The sequence below is a fragment of the Anopheles cruzii genome, chromosome 2, assembly GCF_943734635.1.
Source record: "Anopheles cruzii chromosome 2, idAnoCruzAS_RS32_06, whole genome shotgun sequence".
NCBI lineage: Eukaryota > Metazoa > Arthropoda > Insecta > Diptera > Culicidae > Anopheles > Anopheles cruzii.
The window spans coordinates 30415132-30437617 of NC_069144.1; the positions used below are offsets into that span (position 1 = coordinate 30415132).

Genomic DNA, 22486 nt, shown 5'->3' on the forward strand with positions numbered 1-22486 from the left:
TTGGATGAGTTAACCCTTTCCTCTGGGCCTGTAACCGTGATGGACCAAAAGTACGCAGTGGCGACGGGCAATGTGCGAGAATGATAGGGAGCTAAAGACTGTGCAGTGTAAAAGGGATAGGGCATTCGTTTTACGGGAAGACGATTGGGGAAAAAGCTAAATATGGAGAAATCGGCTGTTTGACAAAGCTTTTCAGAAGAGTATTTTTTCCGTCCCGTTTCCTTTTCATACTACTATATCTCTAGAATATTCAGTGAAACATTGAGGGCTGAGCGAAAATTCCAGTGCTCAGAATGGATGGCCTTAACGTTGTGTTTTTTGTGTTTTCCTTTTTTCACAGCTTGTGTAACTAAACCGCTAATTTAGTCTAAAAGCCGTATAAAGAATCTACATCTACCATCATTTACAAAACCAACAAAAAGCTAAAAAGAATCAAACACATCTCATCAATAATTGTTTCTGTACACATCTGCAACTCGGAAAATACTCCCAAGATTTTCTACCAAATAAAAAGCGTATTTACCAAGGCAAGCAAAACGAGCGATTTACGGTGCAGCAGAGGTGGTCAATCTTCTACCTACCCCACAACGAATCAGCGTTGGTCAGCGCAACGATGGAGGAGCAATTGTAGTCACTGTTACTACTGAGGAGAAAAACACGAAAGCCAGTGACGGCGACATTAGATGCAAATGAGGAAAATCCATCTCGCGGGTTTAACAAGCCCACGGCCTTATGAACCGTAAAAAATTGTGATCTCCTTTTTTTCGTCGAAACAAGTTATAAAAGAAATCAAATCAATCGTCTCCCAAACGTTCAAAAGCAGAAAAGTTGAAACCGACGCTGAAATCAAAAGACGCAAAGTTGAGTAGCACCATATTGAGCGAGAGCTTGTCCAGGCAACACGCACAGAACGGCAAGTAAATAAGAAGCAGCTGTGATCGATGTACGATCGCAATCGAATAGTTTCGACATCATCCTAGCGACGAGCACCAAAACAACAAACGAACAACACAAATACACAAAGAACAACTTAGCACGCATTTACGACATTTCGGTTCCTTACGCCAGGCATAGCACCAACGAAGCAAGGAGAGGTTGAACGAAGGACAACACTTTGGATGCGCCTCTGGCAGCGTGGCGATCGTTGACTAGTCTGACGGTTGGAATAGTTATTTGCGTGACACCTGCTAAAGATCGCCAGACGGAATTGGCCCAGCAGCAATTGTCGCACGAACATAAAGCAACAAGAAAAATAGTGTAAACAGGAACAAGAAAACGTTTTAGCCAAATACCGTCATCTTATGCTGGAATGTGAACATACGCTTCAAGCAGATTTCAACCCGTTTGAGGATATTGCAGCATCCTCTAGGCGTCAGGAAGGTGACCAACCGGCAGACACAATAAGCCTATTCTGAACTACAACAGCAACAGCAGTAACACCAACGAAATCGATACTTTTTCCTCAAACCAAAAGGGTCCACTTTTGGGCGCACTACAAAAGCGACGGACAGCCCATAACTCGCAATCGAATCCAGATGTCACCCGAAACATACCTTCTAACACTGTAGTAGTTATCCCAAATTCGGTGTTTCGGTCTGATCAACCAAACGTCACGTTTAAGCTGTTTACAGAAGAACCGCACACCAACGACCGGTATTTTCGTTTGCAAATTTCATACGCCGCAGCACTGTTTTAAGAACGAAAACCAGAATCGTTTTTCGCCAACCACAAGCAGGCGTCGATTTGGGTATGTTTACTCACTCCCGTGTATGCTAGAGTGTTTTCGCCGGTAAACTTCGCAACATGGTAGTGCATTGTGTACCACGATTTTTTTGGTGAAGCGTAAAAAACAGTACTTCGTATCCAATCGTAGCTGAGTCACAAAAACCAACGGATAATACAAATTCGAAGTACAAATCAAATTCATTGATTAACCCTCGAATCCAGATTGATTTCTCGCCAACTACAAAAAGCTCAACATGATCAAAACTCAACCTCAGCCGTGAATAGAAACAGTCTCCCCGTTAAAGACAATTGGGTTGTTTGGCTGGTACGATGAAATGGCAGATTTAGTTCGAACCATGTCAGTCAGTGATTAAGGCGGAAAACAGCAATATTTTCGACGTGCGTGGATTATTTTACAATAAGATACAAGTTTACAAAAAGGCTCACAAAACGTGTCTTGGTGAAAAACGCACAATAGCATACGGAACCAGTTTGGAAATACAAATCTTTCGTTTAATGCATACGCCGGCTTTAGTTCAAAAGTGGTAAGTGAATAATAACAACATTTTCACTCAAGACTGATTTGTATTGTGCTATGTAAGGAAGTTCTAGTGACGGAACCAAGTTCTGCCACATTCTTAGTCCTGTCGTTCTGATCTAGTTGGATCTACAGACCCAGTCCGGGAACAGATGCGGTAGTTTGTCTGGGTCAACAATAATTATACATACGGATAGTGAAGTGTAAAAAAATATATGAAACAAATGAGAGTGAACTGATAGTGCACAGATGGTAAAAGTGATCATCACGCGCGTGAAACTAAAGTGTGCGTTCTGAATGGTAGATTGAGCATGTAGAAAGTAGAAGACTGCCTGCCTTGCCTAAAGCACTCCGGTGATGAGCAGCGAGACATACGGAAAACAGTTAGAGAAAAAAATACAAATAAAACCGTTCTGTGATAACAATTAAAAATTATAAAAATATAAGCATTTGTTTACTAAAGTAAACCGAATACAACAGGGGTTGCTTAAAAACTGAAAACAAACGTACGCCGTCACCATTTTGAGTGCGTCGGCCAAAACTGGCCAAGGACATAAACCGACAGCAAACGGAAATACTGTGGTATTAAGAGGTACGTCAGTCGCCATAGTGTTACGAAAATCAACGTGCAAATATTAAAGTCACGCAAAAATCGCAGCGAAATTGTGTGACACTGTTAGCCCTGGTGATCAAAACGTGCAACCATAAAAACCAGAACACTGATAATTGAAGTGTGTGTCCCAAGTAATTCCATGTTCCAGCCGTTTGAAACCAACACAGCACACTAAAAGTTAAAGTGGTGGTCAGTGATCGTGAATTGAATGCTTCGCAATATTGAAACAGCTCCAGTTACTCTTCTATGACGTGGTTTGGCAATCCTTATCATTGAATGGTTAAAACAAAATAAAACAGAAACACTTTGAGTAAACTACAACCCATCTTGAACCTAAAAACCCAATGAACACACATTGCACGAAAGTAATGATAACAAAAGGCGACATCTTTTTGTGATCTATCTTCTGTGAAACGAAGCCGACGAAAAAAGCCGAAGCAGCGTTAGATTTTATTGACCACTTTTCGAGATTACGTTGGATAACTATTGGTTATCAATTCGATTGTACGCGACGGACAACTCCATATTCCCAAATTCTATGTTGGGTTGAAGATCTGGACGCTGGAGACGATCACTTGCTGGACTTCAAGGCTGCAAAGTTTGCAAAGGAGAACCGTAAGAGTTGCCGTCAACTACAACCTGTAACAAAAACCGAGTGTACAGAGAGTTTCAATCGAAAGGAGGAGTGTTAAAAAGAGGGTTTGCCTACAAAGCGGCAGCATCGTGTGTGTATTACTCAACTTCCGGCAACGGCTCGAGTGTTGTACGTCAGGTTTACAAAACAACGGACCGCAGTTTGTTTAATATTCCGTGCATTCTACAAATGATTTATCGACACTATCCCCACGCAAACAATTTAGTGATATATTCGCATTTGTTGAAACTGACAAGTAAATTAGTGGAACCAAGAGGTGAGAAAGTAAACAATCGATAAACATAAGTTGCGCTACAACCGGAAACACGGATATCTCATAAGGCTGATTTGTGAATATAACGGAAACCAAACTACGCGATAACGAAACAAAACCTACAAAACTATAAAAAAACGAAAGTGAACAGATTAGAGCCCCAGTGCTCCCCTAGGATATTGAGATAAAACAATTAAGCGAATGGTGTAACACTAGAAAAAGTCCTGCATAACCGTTTCATCTAATCGCCGCTAAACCGCGCTCGGTGCAGGAACAACACTTTATTATCCAAGAAACCAAAGGTTACTGCTCTGTTCATTGCGTTCCTGGACACGAGCCATTACCAATGAACTAATATGTGCATTGATCTAGTATCCGAAAACCTCGATTGGTGAACTGTAAAGAAGAAAGCAAACCCGTTCCATTCCCCGGACCATATCAAATCGCGAGTGTCACAAATCGATCAACAATAGTATTGCTTCCGGCTGTCCGGCGTAAAACGAGCACGAAAAGTTGGCGTTTCGCGTTTCGTGGACCATAGAAAACGTTTGAAGCAATTGTTAAACACTACGACACAGTTGGGATAGAACTTGTTTACGACAGGTGACTATCTAAGTTTGGCCGTTTAAAGTAATCAGTCAACACTTTTCGATAGAACAAGCGTCTCAACACTGTACGAGCGTTATGGGAAGCCAAACGAAGCCCTTCCGATCCACTGACGGTAAGAAATGATCCTAGCAGTAACGGACGAGCTTCTGGAATATTTTCCAATAAATGACCATTTCCAATTAATTTTATTATTTAAGTTCACCGTCCAACAAAGTTATGTACTGTTTTTTCCATACCTGTTGGTGTACTATAACATCATCATCCTTTACTGTTTCATTCCTATTAAATATGCGGAGTTAGCTCACTTTTCCAATTATTATCTTTGCAAACTTACTCTTTATCTGATTTAAATCTCGATTCTATATTCTACGGTGAGTTGAAAATACACCAATTTAATGGTACATTTATCCCGGCAGCATCGTTCATGGATTACGTTGCATACGGTGCTCCGCGTAGTGATGTGTTCTTCAGCGGTCAACCTGCGAACCAACCTTCTGGCCCGAGGGCTCCGGTAAACCCTTCTAATGTGTTCCCACCGATTGGTACGTTCAGCTTGGAGTCGAACCAACCTCCGGCGCAAAGTGTTTTCGGTGGCGGAGATGTGAGCGTGTTAGGTAATGCAGGAACGTCCGGGTCGATCGGTGTGTTTAACGCCAATGCGATTATGAGTGTCCCGAACAGCATGGGAGGAACATCAAGCAATCCTTTTTCGAACAACCAACCAAGCAACGGAGCCGACACCAGTCAGGGAACCCGTGAAACTGGTATCATTGAAAAACTTCTCGTAAGTTGTCTTTAAGCATCAAGTATGCATACGAAAATAAAATAGTAAAACCATCAACAATAGGCTGCTGGGATATTTTGTAAAAACACGTCATAACATTTCACTCCCTTTTTTTTAGCATTCGTACGGGTTTATACAGTGCTGTGAGCGACAGGCTAGACTGTTTTTTCACTTTTCGCAATTCGGAGGTAATATTGAGCATCTAAAAATTGGCGATCCAGTAGAATTCGAGATGACGTACGACAGACGCACCGGGAAACCGATCGCTAGCCAGGTCACGAAAATTGCCCCCGAAGTAGTCCTCTCGGAAGAGCGCGTCACTGGGACTGTTACAACGGAACTTAAAAGCGAATCGTCCGGCAACAGCACGTCTACTTCGAGCGACACCACGACCGGGAGAATCAGTTATGAAAATCGCGGCGAATGTTTCTTCCTACCCTATACCAAAGACGACGTCGAAGGCAATGTTACACTACGTGCCGGAGACAAGGTTAGCTTTCAGATAGCTACTAATCAAAGGTTCGTACTGCGTTTACGGCTTGCTGCCCACGTGTGCAGATTCAACGTGGATAATTAAGTGACAAAACGTTATTCTACAGGGGAAATTTAGGAGCTTGCCACATACGGCTTGAAAATCCAGCCCATCCGGTTAAGTACCGTGGCGTTGTTTGCTCGATGAAAGATACTTTCGGTTTCATCGAGCGGGCGGATGTTGTAAAGGAAATCTTTTTTCATTTCTCCGAAACGGACAATACCATTGAGCTTCGTCCCGGTGACGACGTTGAATTTATTATTCAAACTAGAAACGTGAGTATGCACTAAGGGGAAACGCTCAAGCCCTTGTTGATTTTGTTTGTTTGATTGTATTTCAGGGAAAGGAAGTTGCTTGCAATATCGCTCGCTTAGCACCGGGATCTGTCATTTTCGAGGACGTTGATTCAACCATCTACAAGGGCCAAGTCTTGAAGCCGCTGGACCGAAACAATCCGGCACGACAGCAAAACAACGATCCTCTGCCGGGCCGCATACGCTACCGTGCAGCCGATCACTCGGAGGTCGAGGTGTCCTTTGGTGATAAAGATCAAAAAGGAGACTACACCTTGCGTCACGGCGACTGGGTGCAATTTTTGCTAGCCACTGATCGGCGTGATCAGTTGCAACGTGCTACATCGATTTCATTGCTGGACGAAACATTCCAAGTGAGCGGCGAAAAACGAGAGCAAGGTGTAGTGGCGTCCCTGAAGGAAGGATTTGGTTTTTTGCGCTGTGTTGAGCGAACCGTAAGATTGTTTTTCCACTTCACCGAAGTATTGGATACGGTACGTAACCAACTACAGCATATGCTTAATCACTCAATATGGAAATCAATTATGGTGACCACCATATTTCATTGCAGAGCCGCGAAATTTGTGTTGATGATGAGGTTGAGTTTACGGTCATCCAGGATCCAGGATCAAGCTTTGCCAACAATCGACAGAGTGCAATTCGTATCAAACATTTGCCCGCCAGTACGGTGAAGTTTGAGACGCTGATCGAAAGCAATGTCGACGGCATCGTGTCACGGGAGGCACCTAAAAGCCCCATCAAATCGCAAGAACGCACCGAAGGTGGTGTTATAACCTATGGCGATGGTCAAACCAAAAAGACTATAATGTATTTCTTGAAAGATTGTGATAAGCCACCGCGTGTGGGTGATAAAGTAAGATTCAATATTTGTCAGGTAAACTATGATTCGTTCTGAGCCCAATGATTTCCTTTCGTTTAGTGCATAGTGATCCAAAAAATAAAAGAAAAATCTCATTGACAGGTTAAAAGAAATAAAGAACTCATCGCTACAAACATCCAGGAGATTACATCTAATACACAACAAATTCAACAACCGTCACAACAAGTTTCTTTAGTTGCTGAGGGACAACAGCTTTCTATAACGATGCACCAAACATCTCAATCACCAACGGAAGGACTTACGAATGGTACCAGAGCTAATGGAAACTCCATTCTGAAGTCTAACTATACAAACGGTAATATTAAACCTGGAAACATTCACCAAGGATTCATTGCAGTCTTGAAGGTAGATTTTGTTGCGAACGTTATGAATGAATTGCTTCGAGACTGTTAACCTTTTGAAATAATTTGCTTTTTAGGAGAACTTCGGATTTATTGAAACCGTAGAACACGACCAGGAAGTGTTTTTCCATTTCAGTAACTTCGTGGGTAACAGTAACACACTGGAGTTAGGTCAAGAGGTAGAATATACGCGCTCTACGCGCAATGCCATGAACACAGGCAACTGTATTCCTGCGGAAAATGTTAAAGTTCTACCGAAGGGAACCATAGTTCAATCGAAGGTTTTGCCAGAGAATTTTAATGGTTCGGTGGTTCGCCCGTTGAGATGCATAAACCCAGACCAGGAGGAATACTGTGGTTTAGTGCAAGTAAAAAGCGAACAAGGCGATTCACTTTCAACTCATGAATTTGGCATAACGAGCTTGAAAAACAAACGTGATTTACTTCAGAAGGACGACGTCGTTACGTTTAAAATCGATGAATTGAGCCGTGCAATGGAAGTAAGTTGTCGTTTGGCGTTGCAAAAAATGTTCAATCCTACTTATCAGTGTTATTATTTATTTCTCAGATTGCTCCGGTTCGCACGAAGAAACAGGCCAAAGTAGATTCCATTAAGGGACAGTTCGGTTTTCTCGATTTCGAGGTGGATGAGGGCAAGAAGTTGTTTTTCCACATGTCAGAAGTTCAGGCCAACGCCAATCTGTATCCGGGTGATTTTGTGGAATTCTCTATTGTTACTAACCAAGTAGGTGATCGTTGTTACTAGTATTGTGTTATCATTTTTCTGTTACTTTGTCACTAACTCTCTTGCCTTTATCACTTACTTTCAGCGTAATGGAAAAACGTCAGCCTGTAACGTTATCAAACTGATCGATGCAAACGGACCCCGACCAGAACGAATGATCTCTCGCATCAAATTAAACTCTGTTGACGAGAGCAGGCCTCGCTTGACTGTCATTCGTGCACCTAAAGGACCAGACGGTACAAAAGGCTTCCATACATCAATCAGAGTTCCGCGTGTACTGAGTAAGTAGCGAATTCTTTCGTGTTTATTTATTTGAACACAGATTTGTAATGATTTTGTGATTTTTTTTTGTATTCACTGCAGCAAAAAGCGTCGAATAAGAAACTTCAATCATGTTCATCAATTATAATAAAATTGCATCAACTGAACACGCATTATTTTTATTTTCGTGCGATTAAGTTGAATTCACACTAAATTAGACATCTGAAATTTGAGCATTCAGAAATAACTCAGTTCAAGTATAAACAACAAAGAAATGACACACGAATCGACGGAGAGGTTATATTGTTTCTATTGTGTCGGTGCAAATCAAAAAAAAAAAATATTATGCAGGCCTTTAGTTAACTATTTTCTATACTTTATACTGTACGATGCAGTACATGAACAACAAACAAAACCAAATAAGCGATATATATATATCCATCAACAAGTAACAAGATAAAAAAATAGAGATTACTTTATAGATTGAAATGTTTTTCTAAATTGATGAATAGAACTTTTCAGTAACAGCCTTTCAACCAAGTTTTGTTTATGCAAGTATGTCATATTTTCAAATCACGATTTCTGGTACTAGAAAAATGTAAAAGTTTGAGGAAGAAATTTGTATTATTATTTCATTCAGATTGAACGTTTTTGTTTTCAAATTTATTTCAAATGGGCGTACGCAGAGCCGTGAGCAATTCAGTCAGTTTAAAAAATGATTCATATTTTTTTACAGTGACATCATCCACTAAGTAGTGCTTCATGAAACTGTTCGAACTCACTGTTCGAATGAATGTTCACGAACCCATTCATAATTGGGAATTGGATGGGAACAAAACATGAACTCAAATATCATCATTTGTTCGACATGGTTTTATATCGTTTCGTACATCGTGAATCATAGGAAAATGCAAAATTAAAGCATGATGTGGCGAATTTTTTTCCTCAATTGCCGAAAATTTGTTAAGCACTATTTAGTTTACATTTGTCATAATATTAATGGAATAAAGTAAAATACCAATGTTATGCTACCATGCTATAAAAGCGCTTATTAGTGCTACTTCTGTAAAACTTCAGATTTCCACGATTTGTTTTCTCAACTAATTTTGTTGCTTTATATCGTGGATGTCCTGGTGCAACACAGCTGCTTCTCCACACAGCAGACAAATACGTCGTATTTTTATGCAATTTTCAAACTAGGAAAATTTATGGAAACTGTTTTATATTTTAAACGAAGGTAAACAACATAATTTGGAGGAAACATTCTAATTTTTGAACTTGAACTTTTTGGGCCGTGCTAAAGGCCCATTGTGTAATTGACTCGGTTGTGGCCATTATACGAACAAATGAGCGTATGAATGTTACTAGTCAGTTATTTATGTAACTAGGAAATTTAAAAAAAAGGGAACGAAAATACGTGTTATATTGCACGAGTTTTACCAGAACACACGAACGACCGTATAAAAAGAATGTTTAAATGCGAATTTCATTCATCAGTTCTAAATTTTCCGATTTGTTGTGTCATGTGGACAATAGTTTTTCTTTTGCATCTAATTTTACTTTTCTGGGCAAGCCTTCGTCATGCGATGCACTTTCATTTTAGTGGCTTACGATGTTTTGTTCATTTTATTGTTGAAAAAATGTTCTTACATATGCGAATATGCCTGCGGCTCTGTCCGTCCTGAGGGATGTAAAAAAACAATGCGTCGTTGCTCGTTCGCTGTTCCAGTCATTCTTATTGCGGCAGAACTGCGGAAATGCTTTAATATTCATTTTTAGCACATTTTAATAGATTTAGAACATACCTCAGACGTCGGAAAAATATTTCTACAGTCATTAACATGATTGTAAGCAACAAGGAATCTGGTGTGGGAAAAGACAAATCTAATAATTGAGAATGATTATCATTTCTTTTTATTTTTACTCGGCAATCTGCAAAGATACGGCAAACTGGAGTAAAATAGAGTAACAAAGTAGGCAAGCCCCACAATTTTATGTTGACCAAAATAACACCTTAAGGCTATCGAAAGAAACTAGTATCCCAACGCATATTTCCTCTAATGAACTTGATCTAGTCTACGAAACAAATTAATAACAGATCTATGCAAATTCAGAAACGCGAAAATAGGAATGCCACCACAAAAGCATGGTTGAAGCAAAAACAAAAGAGCAACAGTTTCAGTACAGCAAAGTAGATATTATGAAACATTTTTGAAAATCATAGCTTAAACCGATCAATAGGAAGAAACTGATAAGTTTTATTAATAAAGAGCAAAATACATTATAGGCTTTTGCAAAGGAAAGTATCTTTTTTCATTTTGCTTTTAAAAAAGCATATGTTAAGCAGCTAATTAGAGCATTACTTATATAAAAATACAAAATCCAACTAACTAAATGCTACACATTTTAGCTGTCAAGTTAAAGCAGCACACATAACAAATGTGGGCAAAGACAGGTCATGCGCATGATACAGTGGCTAGGTAGAAGATATAAGAAAGAATAAGGCAAACGCAGACACAAGCAGATAGAGGGAAATTAAAAAAAAAACGAAGTACATCTAAAATTATACTTTAAACGTGAAATATTCACATGCACACGAAATAAAAAAAACATTATGCAATAAATAATAATTAATGAATGCGCATTAAGCTTAAAATAAAAAAATTAAACCGGGATCAAAAAATGATGATCATAGACACGATCAGTTACAGTGCGTTAATGTGTAAATCTAGCTACGCACGCATATAAAGTTTTGTATATTTCAAACTAGAAAATTAATTTTGGCTAGTTCAGTGCGTAAAAATGGTGGTTTAATATTGGAGAAAATGCTCATGTAGTTTTACAAAGAAGCATTCTAAAACATTTTACGAACGTTAACATTTAATTTGGAAATTTTATTATGTTTCTGTAAAAACAAAACTTCATGAAAACAGTCTTGATGTAACCACCATTAGAAATGTCAACAATGTTTCATAAATCGGACGACAAACGAGGGTACGTAAATTATTAAACTACTTACTTTGGTTTTACATACCTATTTACCACACGCAAAAAAGATATAAACAACAAAACCATTTTTTATATTGAGCTATGGATAAAAATTAATTAAACTTATACCACGGCAACGTAGTAATCCCCATAGAGATGTAAATATTTGTGTTACGATTACTTCATTCAGATCTGTTTTGCCGTGCTGCTGCATTTGGGATGCTAAAGATACAATAGCCATTGTAGCCAATCCCAATATAAAGTTCACTTATGTATGTGTGAAGTTTGTTTCAATAACATATCGACGATCACAAATCGAAATTCGAAAAATTGATTTTGGATGCTCCACTAAAAGCATTCGTGCAAAAGTGGCTGAAAGCCACTTCATTTTCTGTTACAGAGTTTGTTTCACAAAGAACATTTGCTTCATCTGATTTAAAATTGCTTTTCGATGCCTAGCCAAATTTGACATAATACTGGCTCAAACCACGCGCCATTCCAGCTGATATCTTGTTTGCATCTCTATGGCGATCGCTCGAACAAAGAAGTATGATATCCAACAGACGCGACTCGAATCAAGTAGATTTGATGGAGCGTTCTCTGCAGTCTTCACTTCGACACAACTGAGTTAGTCAATACAGACTTTTTCAGCTAACGTGCAGTAGATATTTCATTTCACTTCGTGACAATGAACCATACGAAAGTAACCTTGCGAATAACGGGCAAGATAAAATCGAGTTTTTGAAACTCTTTCCCTTAACTTGGGGGTTTTGTCCGGTCGGATTTGTATATCGTAGACTTATACGATGGGTTGTTAGAAGACAAAACAGATGCTCGGATGTCGTCTGCTGGCGTTGACTCCAATCTGGCCAATCGCGGTGTAGCATGTTATAATTTGAAGGCTTTTGCATTCGCAACATCTACGACGGATTCAAACAACCATTAACTATTCTAAACCACCTTCGAGCGTAACAACAGGTTGGTGGTTGGTGTGCTGAAAAATGATAAGGTCGAACCAGGACAACATGGGAACCAGTATAGGAAAATATAAGTTAAAGTTAAACGAAAACCATGAGAGAATCATGGTTAATAAGTAATAAAATATATATTACATAAAAAATAGAAAAAAAACTGAAAAATTATAAAAAATACAAAAAAATGGTAAGACAAACAAAACTTGTAACACAAACGAGGTATAACAGCCGCAAATTCTGATGTAACCAATAAAACGAACAAACAAAACAAGAAACAACACATAAAACTAAACGAATGATTATAGTCTTAGTGATGAGTTTTTATGATGAAAGAAAGTCTAATACAAAATGTTAAACAGTGAGGTCACACTGGAACGTGCTCGCACAGTTGATTGTTTCGCTGCCATTGGCTATTTAATTATTTTATGCTCTTTATATCATTTCATGCTTGTGGAATAAAATTTGTCGTAAACAGATGTGCCTGTGAAAAGGCAACTCTACGTTCACAGAAACATCGGTACGCTTCTTCATCAAGAATTCAAAATGTTATCAAACTAACTGCTGCTGCCGTTTAGGAAGGGAAGAATGCTTTCGTCATTGCCATTGCAAATTATGTCTCAAATCAATCATACTTAGTATTATGTTCTTCACGGAAACAACTTTTTCAATTCTGAACTCTATCTGTATCCTGAGCAAGTGAATGTACTAAAATTTAAACAGCCACCTCGAATATACTGCCATCTTCATTCAATGAAGATATTCTTGAAACGACGCATTTTATGGGTAATTTGATAACACTATTGGAGAGAAAAATTGTACTTTCTCTGTGAGGAACTTTTTCGTAAGCAATTTCTTTCGGTCAAAAAGTTAAAAGCTGTTCCAAACGCAACTCTTATGTTGTTTATTATTTCCTAATTATGCAAATTCTGAAATCATATCTGACTACGTTCTCATTTAAAAAGCTTGCAAGATAGCTATCTTTAAGACAGATCTTTCAACGGTAACTAACAGCGTTATCTATGGTAGAGGCAAATCATTTCTCAAGTCACGTAGTAAAAGCAATATCGCATTCACCGACGTTGCACCGGACGCCCCGAGCGTGTTGCAGGAAATCAGTGTGCCGGAAGCAGCAAGCATGTATTGCTGACTTGTGAGGTCAAGAAAAGACTCCATTCATGTTTCGATTCACTTGTCACACAGTGCGGTTGCCTTTTCCGTCTTAAATCTACAACCAATCGTTCGGGTTAGGCGAAGCGCAAGACCAGACTAAAGCATCCACAACAAATCCTTATCAGACCAGTTGTTCGTGCTTATCTCGAACGCTGTAGGTTTCTTACTTTCATGTGTACAACGGTCAATGGCGCTGGTAAGGGATGCACAGACGACACAGTACTTTCACAGAGCCACGGAGCAGATGTAACGGCCAACACTTCTCCATTCTGGTATGATTTCGTCAGTCTCGTTTCGATCGATCTAAGGGATGGTAAAAGGACGCTGACGACGAATACTCGCTGAAGCGGACTGTTTGTGTTCTCAAGCGTTCGAAGTAGCTCCTTTTTTGCTTGTGTCTCAGTCAGTGGCAACAGTAACTCCCGACGCGTGTGTCCAACAAGCGATGTTGAAATCTCACCCACCACTGCTTTGTGTTATTTTGTGCGTGATTGCACTAGGTAATGTGCACTTATTACTGTTCTCTAATCAAACCGAAACATTCGTGATAAAACAGCAAAATATGTTTGCGTTCTACAGTTTGTAAACTGGGTGCCAGACCTACTAACATCCCACAGCAACCATTCGCTTTAGTTTTTTGCTAACTTATCAAATAGTATCATCTAGTTATTTTGGTTTTAGAGAGAGAGTAGTAATTCGATGTTTGCAAAGTAAGAGTAACAGTTTGGGCGAAGTGCACACTACGCGCAATTCATATCCGGCCAGCGATATAGCGTTGTTTGAAACACACCCTTTACTCGTAACCCTACTGTTAACACGCTTGCTAGAACCGTTAGTGAACAGGGACCAAGTAACGAAGCATTATCACCCTTATCAGCAGGCAGCCACTGTAAGTTTCCGCTTTCTACGACGAATGCGCTCGTCGTTCCCTTTTCACAGCAGTGGAAGTTATCACTCCAACGCAGGCCTGCGATCTGGACCAAACCCAGCATGGGTGCCGGATAGACAACGGTCAGTGCACTTGTGCGTTCGGATGCATATCAGAGTTCCGCTACGCAACACGGAAGGAGTGCCAGGATGCACTGAAGGTTCGTTACTAGCATAACGAAGGCAAGCTGCGCTGCGTCGTTAGCTGATTTGCATTATTTCTTTTTCCATAGGGTCGCACGAACGATATTTGCAGCCGGAAACCGTGTATGAACGGTGGATCGTGCACACAGGTTACGGCCATGCCACAGTACAAGTGTCGTTGCGATGGAACTGGCTATTGGGGAAACAGATGTCATAGGTGTAAGTAAACGTTCGTTTCGCGTTTTGCAATCCTTCTTTTTCAACGATTAACAAATTTCAGTATGTCCGAAACCTGACCAGTTAGCTCCCGGAAACAAGTTCCCCTACGAATGTGTTGTCATATAACATGCTTCCGTCTGGTGGAAGTTTCAGTATGGTAGCACCGCAATTTGGACCGGATGGAGAGGTAAATGTAAGTAAGAAGACGAACTATTGCTTCAAGAGGTTTAGTTTTGGCTCCCAAACGTTTGTTTAGAGGCAAATAGAGCCGCTTCAGAGAACCAACAGCATTGCAAAATATTGATTTCTTTACTCGACCCATGCCACGACGATGGGCTGTCGCAGTTTGACGAGCATTCACTTTTTCTCTACTTGCCAACAGTTACGCCGATGTCGACGCACATACTTTGTAGGACCAGTACCAGTTGTTAAGCCGCTAAGCCATTCTTCAGATAAACATAAATGAGGCTAATAAAAAGATGGAAGTTATTCGCATTTGAAACAGGCTGACAATGGCACGCGACCAGGATATACTCGGTAGAGTGTAGCACATTTTTATATAAGCATTATTTACTACAACCAATTTGCATTGTTCTGTGAATCTTAAAGTAATATTTTTTAATTCCTAACCAATATAAATAAAATGTAAATAAAGTGACAAGTGATTTCATTGGTTACGTGACTATTTTGAATATACCCAACTGCAAGAATATAAATCTGTCTACTTGGATCTCGCAAATGCCTATATTGCACGTTCCTGGTCATACGATCGACTTAGGTATAGCTCTCGAGGAGTCAACCAGAGGTGAATGGCGGAGCATAGGCTCCCGTATGAACAGGGTCGTTACAGTCTGGTTGCAAATGGTCTGAGTTTTCATCAACATTCGTTTTCAACACATCCAAGATCTCTTCAAACGGATATGTTGAATTGTAAGGGAGGAGTTCGTAATTCTTCACCTCTTCAACAATGTGGCTCAGATAGTGCGTATTGCAAGTAACTTTTCCGTACTTGATAGCGTCATATTGAATGTATGTCTTGAGTGTACATAGAGGAAATAAAAATAACAACACAGGGCGGATATGCCAAATGCCTCGCGGTGGGTCCAGCATCTCAATAAACTACTCAACGACCAATTTAAAGTTTGAAGATTAATTTCCAAAACATAAAGAAATTATTCGAATTTCGAGTTTCGAATTTCTAATTCGAATTCGAATTTGAAAAATAAGAACAAGTCTTCTCTTTCGATAATGAAAAAAAAACAGTGTGTTGTTCGAAACAAAACCAATGTCAAACTAGATGTCAAAAACCTACCAATTGCAAAAAAAGAAAAGATTCGGCGTTGCTTGGAAAACGGTGTTGTAGAAATAATAAGTGATTTTAGTTATTTTAGTATGGAAACACTAACGGTTGTACCAAATAAAACCAAATTACATCGTCGTAGTTTGTCTCTACGACAAAAGATGTTGATAATTGAAAAAATGGAGTCGGGAAAAAGCACAAGTACGGTTTCAGCTGAACTGGATGTTCCCTACAAAACAGTGTTCGCGGTTTACAGAAACAAGGAGCGGTATCTTTTGCAAGCAAAGTCACCAAACAGAGTTAAAACGAACATTTATAGAGCAAGAGGCGTACCTTATCCCAAATTAGAAGCGGCTGTTGCAGCTTTTGTTACAGAAGCGCGGAATAATAACATACCTTTGAATGGTGTAATGATACAAGAAAAGGCGTGGAAGATTGCTCGAAGGTTAAACATCAACAAATTTTCCGCTAGTCCCGGTTGGTTGCAAAACTTTCTCGTACGACAAAATCTGTCACTTAAAACCATTTCAGTTGCGAATAAGCGTGTGGATAACACTGGAGCTGGCGAAACCCCAAAACCAGTAAAACGGGATTACTCGGACACTGAGACGATTGAGGGCGAGGCAGACTCTTCCGACAGCAAAAGCGCTTGAAAATCGCATTAATGGAGCTTAAATATGAAATTTCTTTCGTCTTTGGAATGTAAAATGAAATGAAAATCAACAATGAAATCATCAGCATCTACAGCGTTACAATAACGACTGAGTCCCAAAAGGGGACTCAGTTCTGCTTTGGCAACGGGACGAATCTAGTGTTAATCGACGGTATACTAACCGTATACGCTGTTGGGATGAATCGCAGAATGCTGTTCGTGAAGCAACGTTAAACACGCCGTCGGTCAGCGGAAGAATGGCCAGTTAATATGATTCATTGATGTACAATTAAGAAGTACTCAAACTAGCATACCACCCCGCATTCAGTTGTTTCAGTGCGATCACCTAATGATCACCAGCTTAACGAAGTCGCCGAATACAGCTGCGGAGAAACTAGCAAAAACTCAAACTACATTGTTTTAAATAAATCTTTAGCACTGGCGATAAATAAACGAAAGTCGATGAAGTCGAAGTCGAAGTTAATTTATACATTTATACGAACGAAACTCAACTTAATTTTATTCTATCTTCTCAATAACAATATGATGCCCAGCGAATCACTGGGGAAACCGTGACGCTGTTACGCGGTTTGTTTCTTTTTAATCTTAAAGAAGCGGACCGAACCGTACTTATAAACTAGTTTATCTTCGTTCATGTAAAATCAAAATTCATGTAAATCAAATAAAAATATTATCCAATAAACCTAATTGTTTCACAATAATACGTTATCAAAATGAATAATAATACTATCAATTTATCAACAATTGTTTAAATCGAGGAGTCGGTGTAGCGTCGGTCGGTATATCGCGTCGGTCGGTATAAATGCTCATCCTTTGTGGTCGTCGTTTTGACGCATAGTTGTCAGATCGCTACTGAGCGGGTTGTTACACCAAGCCACGCTTGGTTTGTCACGAAAAATCTTCATTAAAATAGTAAGTTTTATACAAATTGTTGGTGTTATGTGAAAACTAGCCGCTGAGTGACGAGCAAATCCTTTAGCAGCCGTTTTTCGACTGTACTTGAACGTACTTGGGCAATCCCAAACCAAGTTAAAACCCCCCGGAGCAAACAAAGCGGCAAGGAGCATCAAATCTTGGAAAGGGGAAGAAGATCTCGTCATGCTTAAAAACAAGGTTTCTCTGGAATGGAAGAAGCGCGTAAAGGCGGAGTATATGAAAATATGTCAAAGCAAGCGACACAAAAAGGTGGACGACGTTCGATCAGCGTGGAACCGAAACCGGTGAGTAGGAACACATTCTCGCGTTTAGGTGAATCAAACAATAGCGCTGTATTTGCAGTCAGAAATTGCTGGACATGCTGATGAGGGAAAACGACAACTGGCTTATGACGAATGCGGCTTGGGTACAGTGCGACATGAATCAATTGCCTCATGTGAACTGTATGAAACAGGCCGAAATTATAGATCAGGAAGGAAACCATCAGTCCGCACCGATACGTGTCATTAACGCTGTTACACCAATACCGACCATGTATACCTGGGCGCCGACACATCAGAATTTCATGGTGGAAGACGAAACCGTTCTGCACAACATTCCGTACATGGGTGACGAAGTGCTCGATAAAGATGGTTCGTTCATAGAAGAACTGATAAAAAACTACGACGGAAAAGTGCACGGAGACAAGGAAGGCAGCTTTCTAGATGACTCGATTTTCATTGAGCTGGTTCATGCACTAATGAACTACTGGGAAAAAGAAGTTCGCAACGGAGATGGTCCATGCGATGGTAAAAGTGGTTTAAGATCATCTTCGTCGAATGACAAAGTGTCTTGTGTCGTCAAGGTTGAAGACATCAACTGTAAAGTCAATTCGAAAGGTGCCGTGAAAAAGCTCGAACCTGGAGAGGGTGCTGATGAGATAGGCAAGACAGCGAACGATAAAGTCACAAGCCCGGACGATGAGTTGATCAAGGAACCGTTGGATGTAAAGCCGTTCCCCGCACCGATCGTTTTTCAGGCTATAAGCTCCCAGTTTCCGGAGCGCGGCACTCCTGAGGAAATGAGGGATAAGTACATCGAGCTGACGGAACGGGTGGACCCTGAGCGACCGCCGGAGTGTACACCAAACATCGATGGTGCCCGTGCTGAATCAGTTTCGCGTGAACAAACGCTGCACTCTTACCACACATTGTTCTGCCGGCGCTGTTTTAAGTATGACTGCTTTCTTCACCGTAAGTACCAACCATCCTCTGCTTACTTTTTCTCGCACATGCATAATAAAATATATGGAGTGTTCTTATATATGTTTGTATGTATAAGCACACTACGGGGCACAAATGCCGGGGTTGGCATTCATTTTTCAAATCAAACTGTACCGCAAACTGTGCGACATCGTAATTTAAGACCATAAATGCAAGGCAAATAATGAAACATTGTCAAACATTTTTTAATGTGCCTTGCCGCCTGTTCAATTTGCTCACGTAAAAAAAGATTTAAACTACGGTCGAGTAATAGTTGAATATTTTTTATCAAAATGAAATCGTTTGATTTTCTTTGAGACCGTCAGGGGTTTGATTCTTTTTATGATTACAAATAGCATTTTATTTATATCTTGCATATGTGCAATGCTATGACATGTACGATGCATATGTTATAAGTATAAAGGAACCACCTTCGCATTCACTTTCTTGAAGCTGTTGAATGAAGCAAAACTTTCCAGAGAATCATTATACCAAAGCTGATAAAACTATATCCCACCGTGTCTCGCACAGACAACAGTGGAAGCTAATTTGAACAATATTGTGAATTTATTTTGCTTTACTTTGGAATTGGAACGGTTACCTCCCAAATATGGTATACATATATGTTCATATATGTATTGGTTCATGTACGAGAATGTACCAACCAGAACCAATAAAAAACAATATACATGTATGTCTATATTAAAACTATATAGTACTGAGTATGTTTGTAGTATTTATATTATAGTATCGTTCTCTGTCCAAATGATAAATTATCTGTACTTACACAACCCAAAAAAAACCGTGCTCCTTTCTTATCCTGGCCGCCATTCAATCATGGAAATGGCAATGACAAATCTCAAACTTCTTTTTCTAAAATGCTACTACAACCATCATCAACCATCCACAACTGCAACCACTACTATCTGATCTGCCTGCAGGACTTCCATCGTCTGCTGGTCAGCTAACTAATCGTAAGTTGCCCGTTGTATAGTGGAAAGTGATCGTACCATACACTCCGCGGCGAATCTGATGAACGATATATGGCTAATATGAAACTTTGTCCCAAAAGTATAAGAAATTCATACATAACCATTGTGTGGGCATGATCGAACTGGGTCGTTTATTGGTCATTTTAACATTGTTTCATTGAAGCAAAGCAGAACAAAAGCCCACTTTTGTTCACAACACATATGTTTCATTTTTTCTTTTACATGCGAAGCTTAATTTAAGGAAAACATTTTTTTCATGCAGAGGATTGTGTGGGTATTGTATGTTTTATTGGCCGTGCGTTTTCTCGTTGTTTGTTGATTACTTGCCAGTTTCAATTCGTTTGTTTCGAACACTCGCAAACCTCGCGTCCATAAGCCATCCTTAGCTTCACGGGGCCAAAGTTACACTAAGCTGGTTGATGCATATCTCTCCAACGATACGTTGGATCACTCACCCTACAGACACATCGTACAGACAACAGACTCAAAATTAATCCAACTCACTTTGCATACATTTCGGGAGGTTGTGTTAGTTTACTCTACACCATTGTTGGTATCTTTCTGTTTTCGTTATTATACTTCGTTTTAGCACTTATACTACGACACCAAGTATTAACATTAAATTCTTTTCTTTTTCTTGCTCTTTCTTTTTCTCCTTCTCTTTCCATTACTACTTCCCAACGATATCGTAAAAATCTTGAATGTTGGTTCATGGGTACTCGCACAGGTTTACAGGTGAATCATTCGGGTCCAAACCTGCAAAGGCGTCGCTGGCCTGAGCTGAAAACTTCAAGCAAACCTTGCAGCGACACATGTTATTTATTGCTGGTAAGTAAGGTTGCATGTATTGTAATAAACGTTAAATTATCGGTTGTTATCGCGTATACGCAGTATCCGTTAAGCACCACTGTTTGAAGTAAGATGTCTGGTAACTTTCTGCTAATCGAGAAATGAAGAATGCCAGAGAACCAATATTTTGTTTCGTTCATTAATTTATTACGTTAGGATGAAATGAAGGAGAAGATAGCTGATGGCGATAGTAACAAGCAGACACCGTCCTTGTTGGATTCCGGCAACGAGGCAAGTTCCGAAGATAGCAACGACAGCAGCCGCTATAGCAAGGACACTCCTTTTGCCAAATCTCCCAATGGTACTAGCGTGTTGGAGTTGTTCAACAGCAGTCCCGAACCGTGGAATGGGTCGGACAAATCGTTCTTTCGAACGCTCCAGAAGACGTATCTGCATAACTTCTGTGCAATTGCGGAAGCGATGCTCGTAAAGACTTGCCAGGAGGTTTACAAATTCGCCCAGCAGGAGGCTGCTGATTTCATGCCTGTGGAGTTGAACAAGGACAGTACGCCACCGAGAAAGAAGAAAAAGAAGCAACGACTCTGGTCAATGCACTGCCGAAAGATCCAGCTGCGTAAGGAAGCAAATGCGAATCACTTGTACAATTATTCGCCCTGCGATCACACTGGCCAGTGCGATACCAACTGTCCATGCTATGGGAGTTTTTGTGAAAAGTTTTGCAACTGCAGCAGTGACTGCCAGATTCGATTTCCGGGATGCCGATGCAAGGCACAGTGCAACACTAAGCAGTGTCCTTGTTACCTGGCTGTACGCGAGTGCGATCCGGACCTATGTCAGACATGCGGAGCAGAGCATTACGAAGTCAACAAGATCACGTGCAAGAACGTGAGCGTTCAGCGCGCTTTACGTAAGTTTGTTACTCAAAATAGTTGCGAGCCATGCAGCATTTATCTCAGATGTCCTACAATCATTTACTTTAGACAAACATCTGCTCATGGCACCATCGGACGTTGCTGGATGGGGAATTTTCTTGAAGGAAAGCGCACAGAAAAATGAGTTCATTTCTGAGTATTGTGGAGAAATAATTTCGCAGGATGAGGCGGACCGCCGGGGCAAGGTGTATGATAAATATATGTGCAGCTTTCTCTTCAATCTCAATAATGGTGAGTTGCAGTACAATAATACAAAACAAACGGTGGAAAATTGTTGAACAATATCTGACTTTTCAACTGCCCTTTTACAGAGTTTGTTGTGGACGCTACACGTAAGGGGAATAAAATTCGTTTTGCCAACCATTCCATCAACCCTAACTGCTACGCCAAGGTGTTAGTAGTGAACGGGGACCACCGCATTGGAATATTTGCTAAACGACCCATTCAACCCGGCGAGGAGCTATTCTTCGATTATCGTTACGGCCCAACGGAGCAACTGAAGTTCGTCGGTATCGAGCGAGAGATGGAATTTCTTTGAAGAAGATCCGCGCAGGATGAATTTGCCCTAGCTACCAGCTCCCTTTACTATCGCTCGGGTTCGTTTTTCGCTACTGACGGAACGAAATAAACCGTGCTACTTTCTTAGGTCGCTGGGTCGCTATTTTATGGTTTAGGCGTGAAATCAACTCTCTGAATGCACCAAGTATCGCCAGCTTCACTTCTTGGCTTGTTTGCAAATTTTTGCTTTATTGTAGAAAGACGATGTTAGGATTAAGAATTTTCTTTTTTTTTTAAATAGAATTACGGAAAACAAAACAAGAAATATGAAGACCGATAAAACAATGCGACCTGGTTGTTGCAATCGAAACGTCTGAACGTCTGCGCATTGGAACACTTGAAGATTGTAAACCCGTGAACGGTAGAGAGAAT

The 22486-nt window shown here is 40.2% G+C and overlaps 3 protein-coding genes across 4 annotated transcripts; all 3 read left to right on the forward strand.

The window, feature by feature from the left end:
- Positions 1 to 3519: 3519 nt before the first annotated feature.
- On the forward strand, positions 3520 to 12485 carry LOC128269235 (cold shock domain-containing protein E1). The gene is made up of 11 exons (XM_053006637.1): positions 3520 to 4505; positions 4810 to 5177; positions 5296 to 5696; positions 5777 to 5984; positions 6050 to 6496; positions 6574 to 6897; positions 6985 to 7248; positions 7322 to 7744; positions 7813 to 7989; positions 8075 to 8270; positions 8353 to 12485. Exons 1-11 carry the CDS (start codon positions 4469 to 4471, stop codon positions 8367 to 8369), a joined length of 2862 nt encoding a protein of 953 aa, XP_052862597.1. The 5' UTR covers positions 3520 to 4468; the 3' UTR covers positions 8370 to 12485.
- A 1196-nt stretch (positions 12486 to 13681) lies between these two features.
- Positions 13682 to 15337, forward strand: LOC128267392 (protein crumbs-like). Of its 2 annotated transcripts, none has more exons than XM_053004216.1 (5): positions 13682 to 13882; positions 14322 to 14470; positions 14543 to 14672; positions 14734 to 14865; positions 15055 to 15337. In XM_053004216.1, exons 1-4 carry the CDS (start codon positions 13828 to 13830, stop codon positions 14796 to 14798), a joined length of 399 nt encoding a protein of 132 aa, XP_052860176.1. In that variant the 5' UTR covers positions 13682 to 13827; the 3' UTR covers positions 14799 to 14865; positions 15055 to 15337. The 2 variants fall into 2 exon arrangements, with proteins under 2 accessions (XP_052860176.1, XP_052860177.1); XM_053004217.1 differs by having other exon boundaries at positions 14325 to 14470.
- A 2406-nt stretch (positions 15338 to 17743) lies between these two features.
- LOC128277383 (histone-lysine N-methyltransferase E(z)) lies at positions 17744 to 22359 on the forward strand. Its single transcript, XM_053015831.1, has 7 exons — positions 17744 to 17865; positions 17924 to 18341; positions 18510 to 18813; positions 20542 to 20642; positions 20820 to 21531; positions 21605 to 21787; positions 21868 to 22359. Exons 1-7 carry the CDS (start codon positions 17744 to 17746, stop codon positions 22092 to 22094), a joined length of 2067 nt encoding a protein of 688 aa, XP_052871791.1. The 3' UTR covers positions 22095 to 22359.
- The last annotated feature ends 127 nt before the right edge of the window (positions 22360 to 22486 follow it).

Excerpts from the sequence above, each read along its gene's own strand:
- LOC128269235 (XM_053006637.1), top strand. The coding sequence starts at position 4,469 with ATGGGAAGCCAAACGAAGCCCTTCCGATCCACTGACG. Across the intron at positions 5,697-5,776 it reads CAGATAGCTACTAATCAAAG|GGGAAATTTAGGAGCTTGCC; the intron begins GTTCGTACTGCG and ends GTTATTCTACAG. Across the intron at positions 7,745-7,812 it reads AATTGAGCCGTGCAATGGAA|ATTGCTCCGGTTCGCACGAA; the intron begins GTAAGTTGTCGT and ends TTTATTTCTCAG.
- LOC128267392 (XM_053004216.1), top strand. The coding sequence starts at position 13,828 with ATGTTGAAATCTCACCCACCACTGCTTTGTGTTATTTTGTGCGTGATT. Across the intron at positions 13,883-14,321 it reads TTTGTGCGTGATTGCACTAG|CAGTGGAAGTTATCACTCCA; the intron begins GTAATGTGCACT and ends CCCTTTTCACAG. Across the intron at positions 14,673-14,733 it reads GGGAAACAGATGTCATAGGT|TATGTCCGAAACCTGACCAG; the intron begins GTAAGTAAACGT and ends AACAAATTTCAG.
- LOC128277383 (XM_053015831.1), top strand. The coding sequence starts at position 17,744 with ATGCTTAAAAACAAGGTTTCTCTGGAATGGAAGAAGCGCGTAAAGGCG. Across the intron at positions 18,814-20,541 it reads GTATGACTGCTTTCTTCACC|GTTTACAGGTGAATCATTCG; the intron begins GTAAGTACCAAC and ends GTACTCGCACAG. Across the intron at positions 20,643-20,819 it reads ACACATGTTATTTATTGCTG|GATGAAATGAAGGAGAAGAT; the intron begins GTAAGTAAGGTT and ends TTATTACGTTAG.